Source organism: Nycticebus coucang, chromosome 9 (genome assembly GCF_027406575.1).
Source record: "Nycticebus coucang isolate mNycCou1 chromosome 9, mNycCou1.pri, whole genome shotgun sequence".
Classification (NCBI taxonomy): domain Eukaryota; kingdom Metazoa; phylum Chordata; class Mammalia; order Primates; family Lorisidae; genus Nycticebus; species Nycticebus coucang.
In genome coordinates this window covers 104,465,798-104,489,340 of record NC_069788.1, presented here as the reverse complement: position 1 = coordinate 104,489,340, position 23,543 = coordinate 104,465,798, and the positions used below count along the sequence as shown (strand labels likewise).

Here is a 23,543-nt window from a genome sequence, read left to right as displayed (position 1 = left end):
CATTTTATCATCTAACATCATAAAAAAGGTGCATACAGAATAATATTTTGAAAGAAAGAGAAATATCACTTTCACCCAAATTCTACTGAAGTATGTTGATATAACTGTTCTATTATTAGTTATCAATAATCTCTTACTGTGCCTAATTTATAAATTACACTCTGTCATAGGCATGTGTGAATAAGAAAAAAAACAGTCTATGGATTAGGTACTGTACTGGAAGTCTAGGAACATATCCTCCGTGGACAAGGGAGAACTACTGTATCTCTATCATCTAGTAAAATGACTCCTCCTCATAGCCACGAATAAGACCAGAACACTGAGTATACAGTACACCAGATTCATCACTGAGGTGCCTCTAGGCCTTGGCTTTTCATCACTACATCACATGACAGGTATTATCCTTCAGAAGCAGGTTGCAAAAAAAATATAGTCATGGTAATAGTCTATAATCTGGCTGAAAACCCCAGAGACCTCTGCCAATACAGTGCACTCAAAAGTCTCACATGGAAGATCCAATAGCTATCCCTGATTCCTTCTGTCTTTCACTCCAAAATGTGTTCACCCTTTGAGATTATACCAGGCGTAGGGAAATGCTGCATTTCCCTCCACTGCCTGCTTCTAGGCTGTGTATACATATGTTCATCCTTTCTTTCAGCTTCAACAAGCAAAGATTAATTAGATCCAATAACAGATGCTGAGAAGCTAACAGTCAAAAGAAGGAAACCACTACAGAAATGATTGTGACAAGTGAACCTGCAAAAGGCTGTAGCACATTCAAGTGCTAGGAAGGTCTTAGAGAAAGGAATCCTTAACTGCTTTGCCCTGTTCTTTCCAAGAGTCACTTCTCTATCTTTACTTTTGACCCCACAGAGTCACAACTTCTGAGATCCTGTTATACCAATTAAATCTCCTTTCACCTATTCAACCTCTCTCATTCATAGCTCCTTCCACTAAACATTTATAATCATGCTCAAGTTTTTCTATGATCAGTAGCACATAAAGAATACTCTAAAAGTTAAACTCATTCTTAAGAACTGAGACTATTTTACATACCTACACAGTTTTAATGTTCTTTACTTTTTTTTTTTTTTTTTTCTGGCCGGGGCTGGGTTTGAACCCACCAACTATGGCATATGGGGCTGGCATCTTACTCCTTTGAGCCACAGGCACTGCCCTCTTTGCTTTTTTGATATGTAGGTATTTTGAATTTTTTTCATACACTATACTAGAAAGTGAAATTACAGAACAAAATGGGGCTAGAATTACTACTAACAATGTGATATGTCCCTAAATGAATTGGGGAGCTCTTAATGAACACTGTCATGAGATGAATAAAAACGTAAATCATTTAAATACTCCTACTACAAAATACAATACATAACTGAAATATTAGAAAAAACATATACTGCTGCCTAATCCCTGGGTGGCATAAACAAAATGCAAACCACTCTAATTAAATTTCTTAATCAACTTCTGCCAAATATTTGCTGATTTATGTTTGCTTATACAGAGTTTAATAAGTAATCAAGTAAATTTCCAGAAAAAGGAAATTGGGGCCAACTGTCACATATCATGTCTGCCTTTCTAAATCTAAACTTTGTGGGGAAATAATGCCACCTTTGTAAACTAATTTTTTTTTTCAGTATTGGTATTATGGCTCCACTCATAACTGTGTCCCTTTAGTATTCTTTCATTCATTCACTTTTTCAACAAATATTTGATGTGTCTACTGTGTACCAGGTTCTTTGTAGGCACAGGGTAGAGATAGCATTTGACAAAATATTTAAAAAATCAGTGCCTTCTTGGAATTCTTCCTTTCTAGTCAATACATACAGCTAAACATATTTCACAATTGTATGCCTGCCCAAAATTCCCTGAGCTAAGAAATAAGATGTTTCTGAGCCACACGGGTCTTTCAAGGCTTGCCACACCCACAGTCATTGCTAAGTAAAAACCTAAAACTCAAACTAAAAAAATACACAGGAAGATAATGCACATCTCCTCTATTGCCTCCATCTTAGTTCAGACATGATTGTTACCCACCAACAAACAATGTGAACAATCAGCCCTCTGCTTCAAATGTTTGTGTTATGAAGTAGCTGAAGGACTGTTTCCTTTCTTCTACAACCTATTTACCTGTAGTAGTTTCCCATTCATAGCTATTCAGAAAAGATAACTTCCTAACAAAGAAGACTTGACAATGGGTCTTTCATCCTTAGATGTTCATTCCAATAAATACATATGACGGCAAGGGACACATTCAGAAGCTTGGTACATTGCATGCTGCTGGAAATTACTGGTTTTTATACATGGTACTGACATCGTCAGGGCAGGGGTGAGTTGGTGAAGACCTCACAATGCCAACTGAATATAAGGCCTACTCCAACCTGGAAATAGGGTGAGAAGATCAAATTTCACCTTCAAGTTAAAGGTACTTAGGAAGAAAAATTAAGTACACCGAATAGCCATAGCCACACCATACACTTCTTGGAAAGCAAGATCAGTCCTTTGTTTAAATAAGAGAAAAGATTTCAGCTTAAGGAAAAAAACATATTATGAAAATTGCCTCCTATATTGTTCATATGTTTTTATACAGCAAGACTGCAACTATACACTTTTGAAGACCGTTGAAAAAAATGAATCCTTACAATTTCCATAAAACTCTAATTTTTAGCAAACCACACAGCTTCCAAGTATTCTTACACCTAAATTCTCCCTGCTGCAGTTTACATATCTCTATTCCTGTGTTTGTTGCCACTTAAAAAAAAAGAAGCGTTTCTCTGTGATTATTATACTTCTGAGAAGTCTGACATTAACCACTTAACAGCATTCTTCTCCTTTCAGAATCATCCAGCCCAAATCTAAAAGACAACTCATATCTACAAATCTAGCAGTACCCACTGATAAAAAATTCCTTGTCCCTAGGCTTGAGATAACCTGGCACATGTCACTTAAAACGGCGATAAATCAAACTAAAAATGTTCATTCTGAGAATGGCATTAATTCCAACACACAGAAGGGTTTCCTGTCATATGTCACTTATAGATGTTACCTTTCTATTTGTTTCAAAGATGGTGGGAAAAAATCAAACATATATTTCTATAGCAATTTTGACACTTCAGTAATATGTAAACTTAACCATCAATTTTGCTGCCCCTCACCTCTTCAAGGTGTACCATTTTAAATACTCAAATCACTGTCCAGATCCTGCAGAGAATCTCTCTTCTTCCTCTCTTCCTTATGGAAATCCTGCTTCATTTTTAAGATCCAATAAAATGGCATGTCCTACAAAAAACGTCCCCATATGAAGCTCCGTAGACGTAATCAATGCTTCTCTTGTCACTAAGAACATCTGGCTTATATTTCTCGTAACATATTTCATTCTACCTGGTAACATGTTTATAAGCCTCCAACTTAAACAACATTCACTCAGTAGCAGATTAAAGTGCTCTAAATACAGGAAATAGCACTTAATACAACTTCTTACACAAACAAGACAAGATACTAACAAATATGTACCTTCTCTATTAGAAAGGTTCAGGCCATACGTTTTGTTTCATTTATACTTTTAAAAAATAGGTATAAAAGGTGCCTCTTCTTTCGCTCCCCCCAAATCAGCTACTGCCTGACTTCTTGTTTCTTCCAGCGACAATACCATTGATACTGTTCCATTCTCCTGAAATTCCTCTCTCTCCACCTACACTCTCTTGTGCTAAATCCTCGCAATATCTTTTATGTTTGTTATTTGTCTGCTACCAAAGTCCTTCTTCAGTCTCTCTTTTCCTTTTATAGAGAATGTATCAATAATTTTTAACTGAACACATTCCCATATTCAATACTATGAGAATCTACTAAGAGTTCCAAAATATATGAAGCAAAAAAAATAAATACAAAAAAAGGAAAAAGTCATAGTTACAGCTTGATATTTTAAGAATCTTCTCCGTTACTAACTGAAGAAAACAAACAAAAACAAAATGAGTAGAGATACAGTAATCACTAGGGATACAGAATTTGGTAAAGCAATTTGGCATGTAACATTGTAGAACGTCTTACAATAAATGCAGAACATAGCTTATTTTTCAAGTGCATATTAGAAAATCTCAATGACAGAACAGATTTGGGGTCATAAAATAAGTCTTCATAAATTTCAAAGAATCAAAATCATAGACACTAATTCTAAGACCACAAGGGTGTTACGTTAGAAATCAGTAATAATAAAATATCTGGAAAACTCCTTACATATTTGGAAATTAGGAAATATACTACTAAAAAAAAAAAATCTAGGAAAAAATCACAAGAGAAATACCTTCTAATTCAAATTAAATATTAATGAAAACATAGCATAGCAAAATTTGTGGAATGCACCTAAAGTATTACTAAGATGGAAAGGTATAACTGTAAATGTCTATATTAGGAAAGAAGGTGGCAATATAAAGAGTCCAACTTAAGCAAGAACAAGAACAAATGATACACAAAGTAAGTAAAAGAAAGGAAATACAAATAACAGTAGAGATTAAATATAAGATAAACAATTGAAAAAATAAAAATCCAAAAGTTGTTTCTTTGAAAGTATGAATAAAAATGTTAATAAAATTAATAAAAACCTGACTTAAAAAGACAAAAAAACCTCACCAGTACCAGGGATATAATACAAGGCATGAATACAAATCTTACAAAAATTAAAAGCATTAAAAACGGGACGTTATAAAAAACTTTATGCTAATAAATTCAACAACTTTAATGAAATTAACTAATACCCTAACAGGCACATATTAATAAAAGTGGCTCAGGAAAAATTAGAAATTCTAAATAGCCCGATATCTATTAAAGAATTAGAATTTGAAATTAAAAACCTTCAGTAAGTGAATACTATAGGCCCAGGTGGCTACACTGATAAATTCTTTTACACATTTGAAAAGACATAAGGTTAACATAAATGCTCCCCCCAAATGAAAGGGAAAATTCAGCTTATTTTATGAGGTCATTGTCACACTAACATTTAAATCAGATAAAGACATTATAAGAAAAGAAGCTAATGACCAATATTCCTCATGAACATAGATGCAAATACTCTAAACAAACTATTACTAAACCAAATCCAGCTATATATAAAAGGGATAATATATTATGACAAACCTTAGATTATCCCAGGAATGCAAAGTTACTTCAATATCTCAACCAGTTAAGTAAGGCAAGTAAAAAGAAAAGAAAAAAGGAAGAAGCCAAACTTTTTTTGCAAATAATGGGATTGTGCTTGAGGGAAATGCAAGAAATTCCTAAATGTTAAGGAATGATCAACACCAACATTAAGCTCCTAGAACTAAAAAATGGTCTTGAAATGTTACAAATACAATGTTAATAAATCAATTATATTCCTATATATTAGAAATAAATGCTAAAATTTTAAATTTTAAAATGCCGTGTATTATAACATTGTACGTCGTAAAATTAAAAATAAAATTGAAGGCTCTTGCTTAAAACTCAAAATATTCATGAGAAAATTTAATGATGATCTAAATAAATGAATAAATATTCCATGTTCACATATTGAAAGATTGTATATTAAGATGTTCATTCATCTCAAATAATCTATGTATTTTAAACTGATATATCAAATACAAGTAGGTTCTTTCTAAAAAATCAACAAGCTGATTCTAAAATGTATAAGGAATTAAAATGCTGATAGGAACAAGGCAAAAAAAATTACTGAATTCAAAAACTATTAATAGAAATAAAAGCAATTGCATCGGCTCAGCACCTATAGCTCAGTGGTAGGTAGTATGAGAATGAATAATTTCTAAGTGGTACATATGGGGAGAATAATCCAGATTACTGAAATGAAAACCAGAAAATGTACTTTTAAAAGAATTGTCATATGTTAATGTTTAGATTTTCTTGGTGGCATACTACATTAAGCCTCTTTCAGTTCTTAAATTAATAAAATCCGCTAATAAAACAATGGTCTAAGGCAAAACAGTATAAGATGCACATAGGATTTTTTCCCCTTCCCATTATGATGCATCCCAGTATAACAGAATAGAAAAATAGTTTTCCAAATCTATCATTCAAGTTTGAAAGTTATGTATGCCTACGTATGTATATTAAACCCTGCTCCCTGTTCTCCCAAACTCTCCTTCCCTTACTCTGTTGTTTTCACCACTGTGTTTATAACCTTTTAATATATTATATAATTCACTTTATTTATTACACTTATTTTATGTCACCCATTCAATATAACAGAAGCTAGATAAGGGTAGGATTTTGTTTTCTGACTTATTTACTGATATATTTATCGTCAGAAGAATACCTAACACAAGTGAATGCAAAATATATATTTGTTGAATAAAATAATGGATATTTTACTAAAATAAATGTAAAATTTGACATCTTACCGGGAAAGCAGCAGCATGTCTTACCAAATGAATACCTGCACACAGCTATAGAATACCTGCCTGAACACAGGTCAGAAGCTGGGGATGAATGAGAAACTCTCAGGGCTGAAGAGTTTTCTCTTCTAGTCCCAGAAATGAGGAAAGATAAGACAGTGAAAGATAAGGAAGGGGGAAAGATTTGGAAACGGTACAAACTAGAGGCTGTAAAGGAAGGATTTTTCCCTCCAAATCCTAGGATTCCATAAATATAAACAAAGAAAAATAAGCGTAAGAACAGCGAACACACCTCTCTTCTCCCGATGTATTTCCTCCAGAAGCTGCTCCTGCCTTTCTATCTGCTCAAAAAGACAGTGGAGCTCAGTCTCCTTGTTTTCAGTAAGATCCCTGAGTTGTTGCCTGTAGAGCGAGAGTTGATGTCGCAGATTTTTCTCTCTGTTTTCTCTCTCTTTCAGTTCCTCACAGAGCCACTGAAGTTTAGTCTTTAAAAAAATGACATTTATATTTAATTTTTTAAAAAGCAAAACAAAAATCCAGAAAATTGCAAAATTTTAAAACATGAGGCAAAAATAATGTAACATCATGATAATCTGAACAAATACAGACAAAAACTAGCAAATTTAAGCAAAATTTTTAAATACCTATGTTTTAATTTACATAATGGTTTATATCAGTTAAAAGTAGGCTGAAAATTAAGTCATGATTTTCTTAAATTATTGTAAAATATTTGCTATAATCTATCATCTTTAGAAAGGCAATACTATAGAATAGTAATTAAATATTCCAATCATAATATAGGTCCAATTAAATATTCCAATCATAATATAGGTAATTCACTGATTCAATATATATATATAAGGCAGTCTAGTACAGGCATTTAAGAAAAAAAAAAAAATCCCAGAACAGAACTATAAAGTTGTTATAAAAGGAAATGTTATTTCACAGATTTTTTAAAAAGACAAAATTCCTAGCTATGGACTCTTAAAAATGCACATTCCCCCACCCCTGCTCAGCTCCTGTAGCTCAGCAGCTGGGGCACCAGCCACATACATGGAACAGGCGGGTTCAAATCCAGCCTGGGCCTGCTAAACAACAATGACAACTGCAACCAAAAAAATAGCCAGACGATGTGGCTGTCAAGTTGCTATAAAGAAGGAGCACTGTGTAGTAAAGTAATAAAATAGAAAAAGTAGAATCTTGAAAATAAAAAATCCAAATTATCTTAATATTATTATATCAACAAAGGTTAATGATGTTCAAAGGTAACACATTTAGAACCTGAACACTGTCAAAATGGACAACAAAAGTACAAATCCAAAGAAGAAGTGCTGAAAGTATGTACATATGCCAACCCTGGTAACTCTATAACATTTAGGCATAGTCCTAAACAATAGCTTTCAAATGGTGTTTTGAAAGCTGCGGACTCTGATCTCATTGAACCAATCTGCGCTTATAAATTACTTCACCAAATAGTTTTAAGGATTCTAGATAGTATCTATTGTATTTCACAAATTGGAGAAACTGCGCACAAAGCAAATCTACAAATCTCATATTCACATTTCAAAACTGAAGTCCCAAGTGACTAAAGTATATTTTGAAAATTATTTAATTACTGCCAATGGAAATATGCTGTATACAATACCCTATGGATTGGCCTGAGATCCAGTGTTATTTAATATTATCACAAATGATTAGATATTAGAATATTAAATTGATCTATTAGTACAATGGAGGTAATCAGAGAATAGAATGAAACAACTTTGGTAAACAGAAAAAAATGCATACACACAGGATAAAAGTTAAATTTGAAGGAATGTGCTTTAAAAAAATAACAAATTAAACTTGTACTGATAGATGGTATGAAGTTCATAGCTTACCACAGACTATACAAGAGACTCTGTGAGAAAAGCATGAAAGAAGTCAGTTTTCAACTTCCTATCATGAGGAACCATCTGTTCTACAAACAAGTCACTAGTACATAATATCATGGGATTTAACTTGATTGGTGAGCATCGGAATGGGCAAATGTAAATAGTTATAAGGGCCAGGCAGAAAACTTCAATAAAAGATGTCAAGAGAAAACATCATTTTTCTTGAAATGTGCTACTTGTTTAGGTTTTGTTTTACCATTTGAAACTAAATGGGGATACAAGAAATATATATATAAAATCTACTCTGGAAAGACTAATGGTTCAAGAATAGCATAAAATGCAAACGCTTTTCCTCCATGTGAGCAGGTTCATAGTTCTTCTCAGCTCCACCTGTTTTCTATAACATGAGAATGAAACCTTAGTTTTATCAGAGCTTCCGAGACCTCAAAAGGAAAGCAAATTGTGATTATACAATTGCCTGATTTCTTAAAGTTTACTACCAATGCAATTTTTTAAAACCCATGTGCTCCAAACAAAATTGGTCCTTGTGGGGCCACTGGTTCAGTCCTCCAGTTTAATCTGTTCTTTACCTTAGGTTTAACTACAAGGTTAGAAAATAATTGCCCATTTCCCCTTAGTCAATGCTTTCCCGTCTAACTCCATTCCAATCATTGATCTTTGTTCACCACCTGTGGTCATTACTATTGCTAAGAGGTGGTAACACAGAAGCAAATCTGTTTTGTCTTAATAGTCCTGTTGGTTCTAGTAAAAACAAAACAATTCAAAAAGCACCCTTGAAGCAAAATAAAATCAAGTTTGATATATGTTTTGGATTGAACTGTGTCCTGTCAAAATTCATACGCCAAAACCCTGACCCCAAGTGTGACTATATTTGGAGATAGAGCCTTAGGGAGGGATACGGTCACAAGGGTGAGGCCCTTATCCCAGAGGGTTATTGTCTTTATAAGAAGAGGAAGAGATACCAGAACTCTCTCTTCCAACAGTACAAACAAACAAGAAAACAAGTGGGGACTCAAAGAGAAGGTGACCAATCTATCAAGAAGAAAGGTATCACCAAGAACCAAACCTGGTACCTTGACCTTCAACTTCCAGCCTCCAGAAATGTCGTCTGAGACACCCAGTGTTGTTGGGATAACCCGAGTAGTCTAATACAACGTGACCTATGGCTTTCATTTGCTTTTTATGAATTGAATATGTATGTAGAATATATTAATAATCCTACAAAACAAAATATTAACTTATGAAAATTTAATCAACCAATAATCATTTGTGAGAATTAGTGTTTGTTAGATAAATCCAACATCTTCATTAAGTATGTTGGAGAAGAAGCTTGGAACACAGTACAGAAATAACTTTAACAATTTCAAATAATAATTGGCTGACAAGGCTATTAATCACAGAGAAAAAAACCATTCTATTTAAACCACTCACAAGAGAATCTTACAGATTGCAGGCTCATTTATTTAACTACATCAACAAGTATTGCTAAATAAACCAAAATAGAGAAAAAAATTGTAAATAAGGCGGTTTTTTAATACTCGGAAGCTTGCAATAAGGTGGGAATATTCATAAGTACCTGGTAAAACTATCAAGATGACCATTTTAATATCTGAAAATGCTCTACTGAGATTTAGCATAATAATATACTAAAGTCATAAGATATGACTCAAAGCTAAAAGCTAAGGAAAGCAAAAAATTCAAACTGAAGACTGTAGCTTATAGAGTTAGCAATAACATTAGGACTCAGAATTTTGCTGCTTTAACTACTGTGTTCCCTTCACCAAAACTCTAAAAACAATTTGAAAGGAAATGTTTATATAAAAACATGAGATAAAGAAAGAGGATGACAATTATACCCCGAAATAAGAATTATACCAGAACTGCAAAATCCAAACACAAGTCAACTTAAAAATACAGTATAATTATAAGTTGTTCAGTAATACTTTTTCCACATTTCTGTTTAGTTATAAATATGATCAAGAAGAACAAAAAACATCACCATAGCAATGTATTTTTTTTTTTTGGTAGTTTTTGCCCGAGGCCAGGTTTGAACCCACCGCCTCCGGTATTTGGGGCCGGCGCCCCACTCCTTTGAGCCATAGGCACCACCCGCAAGGTATATATTTTTTTAAAGATGAAATACTTCTCTCCAATTAAACTGAATGTATTCCATGTAAACAATCTAAGTTTCATTTCCAACAAATGAATCAAGATACTGAATATAGCATTTTACTTCTATTATTAGATAGATAAAATACTACATGATTCTTCACACCCATCGACAATTAAACACACTGAGACTAATTCATTTCACATGATGACTGGCTGGAAAAAAAAATCTTTGTCACTAAAAAGGCAATATTTATAAACATAAGGTTTATATTCAAGTGTAGGTAACACAATCAATGAACAGAAACAATGCACAGAGTTCAGAGACCAATTTTTTATCTAATTTGCTTTTTATGCCCTTAGGTAAAACCGAAACCTCTCTGGGCCTCCATTTTCTCAAGTACACAATGAGGATGTCAAAGTCCATGATCTCTACAACTGCCTCAGTTGTACTATAGGGAAAAGCAAATGCTTGTCAAAGCCCAAAATATATTACACTATAAAAAAGTGCAACGCTCTGAGATGTTACCAAAAAAGGGCAATACAGGAAAATCGGATAATTTGAAAGTATATTTCTTACCCATAAAATCTCAAAGTTCACAGTTCTGATCAAATAAAATCAATATTTGAGAATTAATATATTCATTGAAATCTCATCTGCTTATTATTTATTCCGCTGAGGAATAATGAGTGGAAAAATGCAGCATACCCAATATAATTACTTTTTTTAAAAGATACGCATTGTGCATTTAGCCCAGCATTGCAGTAAGTGCTAAAGACGTGATGAGGACCAGGATGGGCACAGGGCCTCATAAAGCTTAACAGACTAACAAAAGAAGAGTAAATGGGGAATTTTAGTACTTCAGAAAAGGCCAAGAAGTAGTAGTATGGCTTTCCACAAAGTAAAATGTAAGTAAACTGAAGAAAATTTGGCTTCCATATACCTTCCCAGAATGTAATACAATAACACTTCCCTAATTGGTAGGAACTCCTCGCCTGGTATTTCTTTTTCTTTTTTTTCTATTTATTTTTTATTATTATTATTTTTTTTATTGTTGGGGATTCATTGAGGGTACAATAAGCCAGGTTACACTGATTGCAATTGTTAGGCAAAGTCCCTCTTGCAATCATGTCTTGCCCCCATATCGCCTGGTATTTCTTAACAACCATCACAATCACCTTCCTTCCTGTAATGTCTTATTCTTACCATTCGGTGGTTGTTTGATCTGCAGATCTGGTCCAACTCTTGTTTATGTTTGCCACCACTGCCAACAAAGCAACTGTGATACGATCCTCACCCAATCCTCTAGTTTTCTAGAATTAACACTAACAGAAGAAATTCATTTGGCAGATTTATGAAAACAATGCTCTCAGAGGTCCTTCTAATACTTTAAGATGTCAGAATGGACTAGCTGACTAGCAATTCTACTTTCCATATAGTTTTTGTCCTCTGATTTCAGATTTTTATCTTCAAAACTTATAGAGCTGTCCAGTCATAGTTCATGGGAATTACAGTATTATAGCCCATCAATAACCTAAGCCATCCTTCTAGTAAATAGATTCAATTCCTCCTTAGTCAGTTGGTCAGCATGGTATTTTTTATCACAACCCTTTTACACTGCAGAAGAAACAGTTGTCTCACGCACTGTTAAAACTGTCTGTTCAGAAGTTCAAACCCATTAAGTGATAAGGAAAAACTGCTCACTAGCTCCCAAATTAAAGAGCTATGATTAAGCATCATCTCTGGCTCTCATAATTTAACTGGACCATAGTACTGAAAGCTTTCTGTTCAGAAATGATAAAGATTTTAACTTGAAAAGAAATTCCAAGTACACTGCTCTTATTGTTAGAATTGTGGAGTTGGGATAAAGAAAAGAGAGAAATTCTATATTTGTGAGCAACAGAAATTCATGGCCAAAAAACTCTGAGACAGCAAAACATATATATTCTAAATTTTCTATATAGGTGGCATAAATAAAAATTTTCATTTATTTCTGTGAAAAATGGCTAGAAACATACATAATCGTATTGTTAAAGTAGAAGAAGAAAATGTACAAGAGAGAGGTAAATTCTAATGTTCTAATACTTTTATTTTCTTATTAAGATTTTGGAGGAGGGGGGTAAGACACGATCGCAAGAGGGACTTTGCCTAACAAATGCAATCAGTATAATCTGGTTTATTGTACCCTCAATGAATCCCCAAAGATTAAAAAAAAAAAAAAATTTTAAAGAGGCTTCTCTTGTGTTTTTCTTTATATATATATATATATATATATATATATTTCTTTTTAGCCCGGGTTGGGTTTGAACCCGCCACCTCCAGCATATGGGGCTGGCGCTCTACCCCTTTGAGCCACAGATGCCACCCCAAAGAGGCTTCTCTAAAGCACAGCTGGCCTTCAAAGGTGAACCTTGTCTTTCCATCCCCTCCTACCTGTATCTTCCTCACCAATCTCAGAACATTATCTGTGGTGACTCAGATATTCTCACCTTCTTGCCATTGTTCTATGCATACAAAATTAGTCAACTAAAGAACTTGCACATATTTCTGTATGACCAAGTTTAAATACTGCTTTTTTCTAGGAGTTATCTTTCATGCGTAGACAGCATCATTCCCTCCCATCCTCCCAGCACAAACATCAGAGTTATTCTTCCTTCTACATTCCTTTGTTAATGTTTACATCTATCTAAGGCAATATAACCTGCCTCAAAAGTTCCCAAAATTTCTTTACATCTCTGCTTTCCCTATTAGATTTTATACCACTTGAGCACAAAGTACATCACTTGCTAACCCTTTTATCTCCAGTGTGTGACACACAGTAGTAAACAATCAATAAATCTTGGCTAAATGAACAATGGCTTTAGATGGTAATATGTGTAGTGGTAAAATATTAATTGCAAGTCAGACATAGCATGTAATGCATTGTTCCATTTGTTACATGGCACTGGACAAGTCATTTTCCTTCTCTGAAACCTCACATTTTATTTTTAAATAAAAATACACAAAGCTTAAATTTCTTTCTTATAATGAAGCTGACAGACAAATGGCCAAAAAACACGTGAAAAATGCTCATCATCCTAATCATCAAAATCAAAACAACTCTGTGACAGCACCTAAGTCCAGTGAGATTAGCCCACATGAGAAAGTCCCAAATCTGCAGATGCTGGCGTGGATGTGGAGAGAAGGGAACACTTTTACACCACTGGTGGGATTGCAAAACAATATAATACAACCTCTATGGAAAGAAGTATGGTGAATTCTCAAAGAACTAAAAGTCGACCTACCATTTGATCCCACAATGGCGTTACTAGTTATCTACCCAGAAGAAAAAAAATCATTTTACCACAAGGACACTTGTACCAGAATGTTCATTGCACTTCATTCACAATTGCCAAGATGTGAAAGCAACACAAATGCTCATCAACCCATGAATGGATTAAAAAACCACAGTACACCTACACCATGGACTATATTCAGCCATAAGAAAAGATGGAGACTTTACACCTTTGTGTTTACCTGAAGTTGAAACATATTATTCTTAGTAAAGTGTCTAAAGAATGGGGAAAAAAGTATCCAATGTACTCTACACTAATATGAAACCAATACATAAACAACTGCGCACCCACATGAAAGAAAACACACAAGAATAGTCTAGCAAGGGGGAGGACACAGGAGGGCACAGGGAGTCAGGAAGGGGATAGAGATTGACAGGCCTTCACCTAATGCACATACTGTGGGGGTGTTCAGGGTGAAGGGCTCAACTACAACGCGAATTTTACCTCAGAATTGAAAATAATGTAACCATCTGCACCCTCATATTAATCTGAAATACCAATAAAAACAAATCCTAGTTGGGCCACAATTACAAGGTTTACAGCACAGGTGATTTTCTAATGGGATTTAAATGAAATGAAAGATTTTCTTCAGTATCTAAAAGCTGAGAAAAATCAGTCTAAAAAGAAATGCAAGTACATAAGTGTTGATATTTTAATAAATAGATATCTACAATTTATCTTGTCACAATTTTTCATATATTTTATTAATGAATTGCCAGGTTGATCTAATAGATGAAAATAGTTGATGATTATCCCATAGGAAAAAAAAAAGAAATTTTTTGCCTCAATTAAAAAATTTTCCATTTTGGAGGGTGGAGCAAGATGGCAGCCGAGTAACAGCTTCCTTGCATCTGGGCACCGTGAGTCTGGGGATATAGGACTCCAGGCATCTCTGGCTGGTGGGATCTGCCTATCATCACCCCTGAGAGGATACAGGGAGTCAGCGAGAGACTTCTGGACCCCAAGAGGAGGACTAAAACAGTGGAAAACCGGCAAGTGGTCGCGTGTGTTCAATCCGCCTAAACCCGCCCGCAACTGTAAGTTCAGTAGCAGCGAGACTGCAAACCAGAAAGGCCTTACCTGTGAACTGTTTTGGTGTCTTTGGACTTGGCACTCAGCTGAACTGCCTTGGGGAGAGCCTGAGCGGGAGTGCGGAGAACTCTGGCCTTTGTCTAGGGCCCCAGTCTGAGCCGCTGAGCCAGACGGAGCTAATAGAGTTTGGCTCTGGGTCACAGGCAGACATTGTGAGCGATCTGCCCTGGCAAGCTCCGCCCTCAGGGTCTCAGAGCTGGAATTGGGTGGGAGCTGGTAACCCAGCAACCAAGTAGCCTAAGGGCGGGGTCTGAGCCGCCTTGCAGCCCTAACCCTCGGGGGCAGAGGGAGACCAGTTTTGACACACAGGGTAAGTGGATAGCCACTTCAGCAGTGATTCCAGCAACAAGCACTTCCCTGAGAAAGCTTCTGCCCAGTAAGTGAACAAGTTCAAAGTGCCTTTTAAGTGGGCTGAAGAGAGATTTAGGGTGTCTACCTGCTGGGGTTCGAGAAACTAGCAGCCTCCAGTCGTATCAGAACTGTGATTAACATCTCATACCCCAGAAGACCACGTGTTGCCCAGACAATATTCAATTCCATATACATACTGCTTTGTTTTTGGTTGCGTGTGTGTTTTTTTTGTTTCTTTGTTTGGTTTTTTTTTGGTTTGGTTGTTTTTTTTGTTTATTTTGACGTTCTAGATTGTTGTTTTGTTTTTTAAGTTCAACCTTTTCCATACAGATCCTTTTTCTTTCTCAATTTTTCTAGTTTAATTATAATTTCCCATTGCTGCCTATTTCAAAAATCTGAACTTCATTTTTGTTAGTGTTTCTACCACTATTATTTGGTTTTTCCAGCTAATTTTATCCCGTAAAGTTTTCTGTTTGCTTGTTTTGGTTTGATTTATAGCATTTTTGTCTTTCCTCTCTACTTGGTGGAGGTGGGGTACTGTGTCTGATCAGGTTAGCAAAGAGCTGCTGACCTCAAGGGAACCACCCCACTTGGCACCCCCCAGAAGGTGTTTTTTTTTTTTAAGGTTGTATCAAAGTACCCTACTGTACACCTATATTGCTCTGTCTCCCTCTTTCTGTGCCTCTCTTCTTTTTGTCAATATTCCTTTCACCCAACCACTCTCCTTTCTCTATTTTTCTTTTTTTTCATTTTTTTTTTTTTTCTTATGACTCAGTCCTCATTTCTTTCATCGCTTTTTTGCTCTTCAACCTTCTCACCCTTCTGGTCCTGTAACCCTTAGTCCACAGGCACAAGAACTTAAAGAGCAAGAGGAATTGAAAGGAAAATTAGGGCAAGTAAACAGATAAAAGAAATCACCCATGAGGAAGAATCAGCAGAAAACTCCAGGCAACATGAAGAACCAGTCCAGAACTACCCCGCCAAGGGACCATGAGGTAGCTACTGCAGAGGACTCCACCTATACAGAAATGTTAGGAATGACAGAAAGGGAATTTAGAATACACATGTTGAAAACAATGAAGGAAATGATGGAAACAATGAAGGAAACTGTTAATAAAGTGGAAAATAACCAAAAGGAAATTCAAAAACAGAATCAAATAAGAGATGAACGATATGAAGAATATAAAAAGGATATAGCAGAGCTGAAGGAAATGAAACAGTCAATCAGGGAACTTAAAGATGCAATGGAAAGTATCAGCAACAGGTTAGACCATGCAGAAGAAAGAATCTCAGAGGTAGAAGACAAAGTTCTTGAGATAACTCAGATAGTAAAAGAGGCAGAAAAGAAGAGAGAGAAAGCAGAACGTTCACTGTCAGAATTATGGGACTTTATGAAGCGTTCCAACATACGAGTTATAGGAATTCCAGAAGGGGAAGAAGAATGCCCCAGAGGAATGGAAGCCATACTAGAGAATATTATAAAAGAAAATTTCCCAAATATTACCAAAGATTCTGACACACTGCTTTCAGAGGGATATCGGACCCCGGGTCGCCTCAACTCTAACCGAGCTTCTCCAAGACACATTGTGATGAACCTCTCCAAAGTCAAGACCAAAGAAAAGATTCTGCAAGCTGCCAGGAGTAAGCGCCAGTTGACCTACAGGGGCAAATCCATCAGATTGACCGCAGACTTCTCTAATGAAACTTTCCAAGCAAGAAGACAATGGTCATCTACCTTTAATCTACTTAAACAGAACAATTTTCAGCCCAGAATTCTGTACCCTGCTAAGCTAAGCTTCAAAATTGATGGAGAAATCAAATCATTTACGGATATACAAACATTGAGGAAATTCGCCACAACAAGACCAGCTCTACAGGTAATACTTCAACCTGTTCTGCACACTGACCACCACAATGGATCAGCAGCAAAGTAAGAACTCAGAAATTAAAGGACAGAACCTAACCTCCACACTGATGCAAAAGATAAAACTAAGCAATGGACTCTCACAAAATAAGACGAATAGAATACTACCACACTTGTCAATTATCTCAATAAATGTTAATGGCTTGAATTCCCCACTGAAGAGACATAGATTGGTTGACTGGATTAAAAAACACAAGCCATCCATTTGCTGTCTGCAAGAAACACACCTGGCTTCAAAAGACAAATTAAAGCTCCGAGTCAAGGGTTGGAAGACAATTTTTCAGGCAAATGGAATTCAGAAGAAAAGAGGAGTTGCAATCTTATTTTCAGACACATGTGGATTTAAAGCAACTAAAGTCAAAAAAGACAAAGATGGTCACTTTATATTGGTCAAGGGAAAAATACAACAAGAAGACATTTCAATTCTAAATATTTATGCACCCAATTTAAATGCTCCCAGATTCTTGAAGCAGACCTTACTCAGTCTGAGCAATATGATATCTGATAATACCATCATAACAGGGGACTTTAACACTCCTCTTACAGAGCTGGACAGATCCTCTAAACAGAAATTAAACAAGGATATAAGAGACTTAAATGAGACTCTAGAACAACTGTGCTTGATAGACGCATATAGAACACTCCACCCCAAAGATAAAGAATATACATTCTTCTCATCACCCCATGGAACATTCTCCAAAATTGATCATATCCTGGGACACAAAACAAATATCAACAGAATCAAAAGAATTGAAATTTTACCTTGTATCTTCTCAGACCATAAGGCACTAAAGGTGGAACTCAACTCTAACAAAAATGCTCGACCCCACCCAAAGGCATGGAAACTAAACAATCTTCTGTTGAATAACAGATGGGTGCAGGAAGAAATAAAACAGGAAATCATTAACTTCCTCGAGCATAACAACAATGAAGACACAAGCTACCAAAACCTGTGGGATACTGCAAAAGCAGTTTTGAGAGGAAAATTCATCGCTTTAGATGCCTACATTCGAAAAACTGAAAGAGAGCACATCAACAATCTCACAAGAGATCTTATGGAATTGGAAAAAGAAGAACAATCTAAGCCTAAACTCAGTAGAAGAAAAGAAATATCCAAAATCAAATCAGAGATCAATGAAATTGAAAACAAAAGAATCATTCAGAAAATTAATGAAACAAGGAGTTGGTTTTTTGAAAAAATAAATAAAATAGATAAACCATTGGCCAGACTAACGAGGAATAGAAAAGTAAAATCTCTAGTAACCTCAATCAGAAATGATAAAGGGGAAATAACAACTGATCCCACAGAGATACAAGAGATCATCTCTGAATACTACCAGAAACTCTATGCCCAGAAATTTGACAATGTGAAAGAAATGGATCAATATTTGGAATCACACCCTCTCCCTAGACTCAGCCAGGAAGAAATAGAGCTCCTGAACAGACCAATTTCAAGCACTGAGATCAAAGAAACAATAAAAAAGCTTCCAACCAAAAAATGCCCTGGTCCAGATGGCTTCACTCCAGAATTCTATCAAACCTTCAAGGAAGAGCTTATTCCTGTACTGCAGAAATTATTCCAAAAAATTGAGGAAGAAGGAATCTTCCCCAACACATTCTATGAAGCAAACATCACCCTGATACCAAAACCAGGAAAAGACCCAAACAAAAAGGAGAATTTCAGACCAATCTCACTCATGAACATAGACGCAAAAATTCTCAACAAAATCCTAGCCAATAGATTACAGCTTATCATCAAAAAAGTCATTCATCATGATCAAGTAGGCTTCATCCCAGGGATGCAAGGCTGGTTTAACATACGCAAGTCTATAAACGTTATCCACCATATTAACAGAGGCAAAAATAAAGATCACATGATCCTCTCAATAGATGCAGAAAAAGCATTTGATAAAATCCAGCATCCTTTTCTAATTAGAACTCTGAAGAGTATAGGCATAGGTGGCACATTTCTAAAACTGATTGAAGCTATCTATGACAAACCCACAGCCAATATTTTACTGAATGGAGTAAAACTGAAAGCTTTTCCTCTTAGAACTGGAACCAGACAAGGTTGCCCTCTGTCACCTTTACTATTCAACATAGTGCTGGAAGTTCTAGCCAATACAATTAGGCAAGACAAGGAAATAAAGGGAATCCAAATGGGAGCAGAGGAGGTCAAACTCTCCCTCTTTGCTGACGACATGATCTTATACTTAGAGAACCCCAAAGACTCAACCACAAGACTCCTAGAAGTCATCAAAAAATACAGTAATGTTTCAGGATATAAAATCAATGTCCACAAGTCAGTAGCCTTTGTGTACACCAATAACAGTCAAGATGAGAAGCTAATTAAGGACACAACTCCCTTCACCATAGTCTCAAAGAAAATCAAATACCTAGGAATATACCTAACGAAGGAGGTGAAGGACCTCTATAAAGAAAACTATGAAATCCTCAGAAAGGAAATAGCAGAGGATATTAACAAATGGAAGAACATACCATGCTCATGGATGGGAAGAATCAACATTGTTAAAATGTCCATACTTCCCAAAGCAATCTACCTATTCAATGCCATTCCTATCAAAATACCAACATCATACTTTCAAGATTTGGAAAAAATGATTCTGCGTTTTGTATGGAACTGGAAAAAACCCCGTATAGCTAAGGCAGTTCTCTGTAATAAAAATAAAGCTGGGGGCATCAGCATACCAGATTTTAGTCTGTACTACAAAGCCATAGTGCTCAAGACAGCATGGTACTGGCACAAAAACAGAGACATAGACACTTGGAATTGAATGGAAAACCAAGAAATGAAACTAACATCTTACAACCACCTAATCTTTGATAAACCAAACAAGAACATACCTTGGGGGAAAGACTCCCTATTCAATAAATGGTGTTGGGAGAATTGGATGTCTACATGTAAAAGACTGAAACTGGACCCACACCTTTCCCCACTCACAAAAATTGATTCAAGATGGATAAAGGACTTAAACTTAAGGCATGAAACAATAAAAACCCTCCAAGAAAGCATAGGAAAAACACTGGAAGATATTGGCCTGGGGAAAGACTTCATGAAGAAGACTGCCATGGCAATTGCAACAACAACAAAAATAAACAAATGGGACTTCATTAAACTGAAAAGCTTCTGTACAGCTAAGGAGACAATAACCAAAGCAAAGAGACAACCTACACAATGGGAAAGGATATTTGCATATTTTCAATCAGACAAAAGCTTGATAACTAGGATCTATAGAGAACTCAAATTAATCCACATGAAAAAAGCCAACAATCCCTTATATCAATGGGCAAGAGACATGAATAGAACTTTCTCTAAAGACGACAGACGAATGGCTAACAAACACATGAAAAAATGTTCATCATCTCTATATATTAGAGAAATGCAAATCAAAACAACCCTGAGATATCATCTAACCCCAGTGAGAATGGCCCACATCACAAAATCTCAAAACTGCAGATGCTGGCGTGGATGTGGAGAGAAGGGAACACTTTTACACTGCTGGTGGGACTGCAAACTAGTACAACCTTTCTGGAAGGAAGTATGGAGAATCCTCAAAGCACTCAAGCTAGACCTCCCATTTGATCCTGCAATCCCATTACTGGGCATCTACCCAGAAGGAAAGAAATCCTTTTATCATAAGGACACTTGTACTAGACTGTTTATTGCAGCTCAATTTACAGTCGCCAAAATGTGGAAACAGCCTAAATGCCCACCAACCCAGGAATGGATTAACAAGCTGTGGTATATGTATACCATGGAATACTATTCAGCCATTAAAAAAAGTGGAGACTTTACATCCTTCGTATTAACCTGGATGGACGTGGAAGATATTATTCTTAGTAAAGCATCACAAGAATGGAGAAGCATGAATCCTATGTACTCAATTTTGATATGAGGACAATTAATGACAATTATGGTTATGGGGGGGGGAAACAGAAAGAGGGAAGGAGGGAGGTGGGTGGGGCCTTGGTGTGTGTCACACTTTATGGGGGCAAGACATGATTGCAAGAGGGACTTTACCTAACAATTGCAATCAGTGTAACCTGGCTTATTGTACCCTCAATGAATCCCCAACAATAAAAAAAAAAAAAAAAAAAAAAAAAAATTTCCATTTTATTGGCTTTTGATATCTTCCATTAAATTCAAATCATAATACCAAAGAACCATGATACAGGAAAGTTACCTTAAGAATAGAGAATTTACCCCTCTTATTTTGTAAGAGGCACCCACAGAGGTGATCTTACCCTCAAAATCCAAAATACATTAAGCATACAATCAAACCAGCTGTCCTGACTTTTATACACTTCCAGAGACACTGCCCATGTAACAGGCAGAAGAACATCTAGTTCTTCATATTTCAACAATTTACCTTCCTTAATTCTCTGACTTTATACAAGTATAGTCAAGCTAATTTCCAAATTTTAAAATAAAAAGTGTGGATGTAGCTTTAATGCACTGCAATAATATCTTCCCCTGCAAAGCAGTATTATAACTTCAAATGCTCAGTAACACAATAAAATATGTGGCTAAACCAAATAGAATGACTTGAAAATCATAAATATTACCACTACTTTAGGCTTCGAAGATTAATTACCTTGTTTTCTGCTAACCAGCGATGTGAGTCATAATGTATGTCAGAACCAGAAGAAAAAACCTACAAGAAAGAAGAGCCTATTAGAAATAGATTTTCTCTAACAGAAACTTACATAAATGAAATCTTTCACCATAGCATCCAGAATTTTAGTCCCAAATATTAGTCCCGGGTTTAAAAATAAGAAAGTCTGAATCACTTACTCAACCCATTACCACTTATTTATATGCCTCTTTATGAGTTTGTCTGTATGTTTATCTATTGACGATAAATATTTAATTCAAACATAAAGTCAGGGAAGAATCAACTATAGCAATATGCACCAATATCAGGAGGTGTGGAAGGATTTGAAAGTGGGAAAAGACTTCTTTTTGCAGGAGAAGAAGATTTTTTTTTTTTATTAAATCATAGCTGTGTACATTGATATGATCATGGGGCATCATTCACTAGCTTCACAGACCATTTACCAAGTTTCACATATACCCTTGTAAGATGCACCCCTGGTGTAATCCCACCAATGCCCTTCCCTCTACCCACCTCCCCTGTCCCTCCCCTCCCTTTCCCCCTTCCCCCTATTCTTAGGTTGTAACTGGGTTATAGCTTTCATGTGAAAACCCTAAATTAGTCTCATAGTAGGGCTGAGTACATTGGGTACTTTCTCTTCCATTCTTGAGATACTTTACTAAGAAGAATATGTTCCAGCTCCATCCATGTAAACATGAAAGAGGTAAAGTCTCCATCTTTCTTTAAGGCTGCATAATATTCCATGGTGTACATATACCACAATTAATCCATTCATGGATCAATGGGCACCTGGGCTTCTTCCATGACTTAGCAATTATGAATTGGGCTGCAATAAACATTCTGGTACAAATATCTTTGTTATGACGTGATTTTTGGTCTTCTGGGTATATGCCCAGTAGAGGAATTACAGGATTGAATGGCAGATCTATTTTTATATCTCTAAGTGTTCTCCATATCTCTTTCCAAAAGAAGAAGATATTTTTAAACAAGAAAATTCTAGAAAGAGTTTCCATAAAAAAGCCATATGTAATACAAGGTTTAAAGAAAGCTTTGCTTTAGTAATAAGGTAAAAATAGATGCCAAGGGATTTACAGATGAATTGGTGTGAAAGAAATCAAGGCAGCTAGGCTTCAAGGCAATTCTGTGTATTGTAGCATTTTGTTATTGAAATATAAAGCAGTCTTTGCAAGTAGTCGTGTTGATAAGTGTCTATTCTTGACAACCCATTGATGAGACAATATGGCTTTCATAATTAAACTAAAGAAGGGTAAATTAGAGAAAGAATTAAGTTTCCACATAATCACATCTAACTGTAGGTGAAATACAGAAAGACTAAGAAAAACACACACATACACACAAATGAAGTAAACTAGCTTTACTGCTACTTGCCATGTGGGACTCTGGAATCAGCTTCTCAGAGGGTGTAGCAGTGATAGTACATAATAGTTGATTCTTCCCTGTCTTTATGTTTGAAGTATGAGAAAGATAAATCTTTAATTCAGACACTTACCTAATTATTCTATGATGGTAGTAGTTTACTGTATGCCTATCCTTAATTTTCAAACATTACATGCATTAACTTAAGTGGAATCAGTAAAAAATATAGTGACTAGACAAAGAAAATGTAATTAAAAATAGAGATCATTCCTCAGGACTTTCCTCAAACTCATTTGTTACATATCTATTTCCTAATCCATTCCACGCTACATTTTCTATATATAATGGGCTGAAAATTTTATCAACAATATTTCAAGAACCAGAATTGACAAAGAATAATTGGAATTATTACATTTTTGAAAACATTTCACAA

The 23,543-nt window shown here is 35.5% G+C and overlaps 1 protein-coding gene across 1 annotated transcript in view; it reads right to left on the bottom strand.

Moving 5' to 3' along the window:
- CEP128 (centrosomal protein 128) overlaps positions 1-23,543 on the bottom strand; it is a 428,651-nt gene that overhangs the window by 220,198 nt on the left and 184,910 nt on the right. The window contains exons 20-21 of the mRNA XM_053602694.1: positions 21,713-21,772; positions 6,682-6,874 (exon numbers count right to left, since the gene is read on the bottom strand). Coding sequence (XP_053458669.1) covers positions 6,682-6,874; positions 21,713-21,772 — 253 coding nt within the window. The remainder of the gene's footprint in view (positions 1-6,681; positions 6,875-21,712; positions 21,773-23,543) is intronic.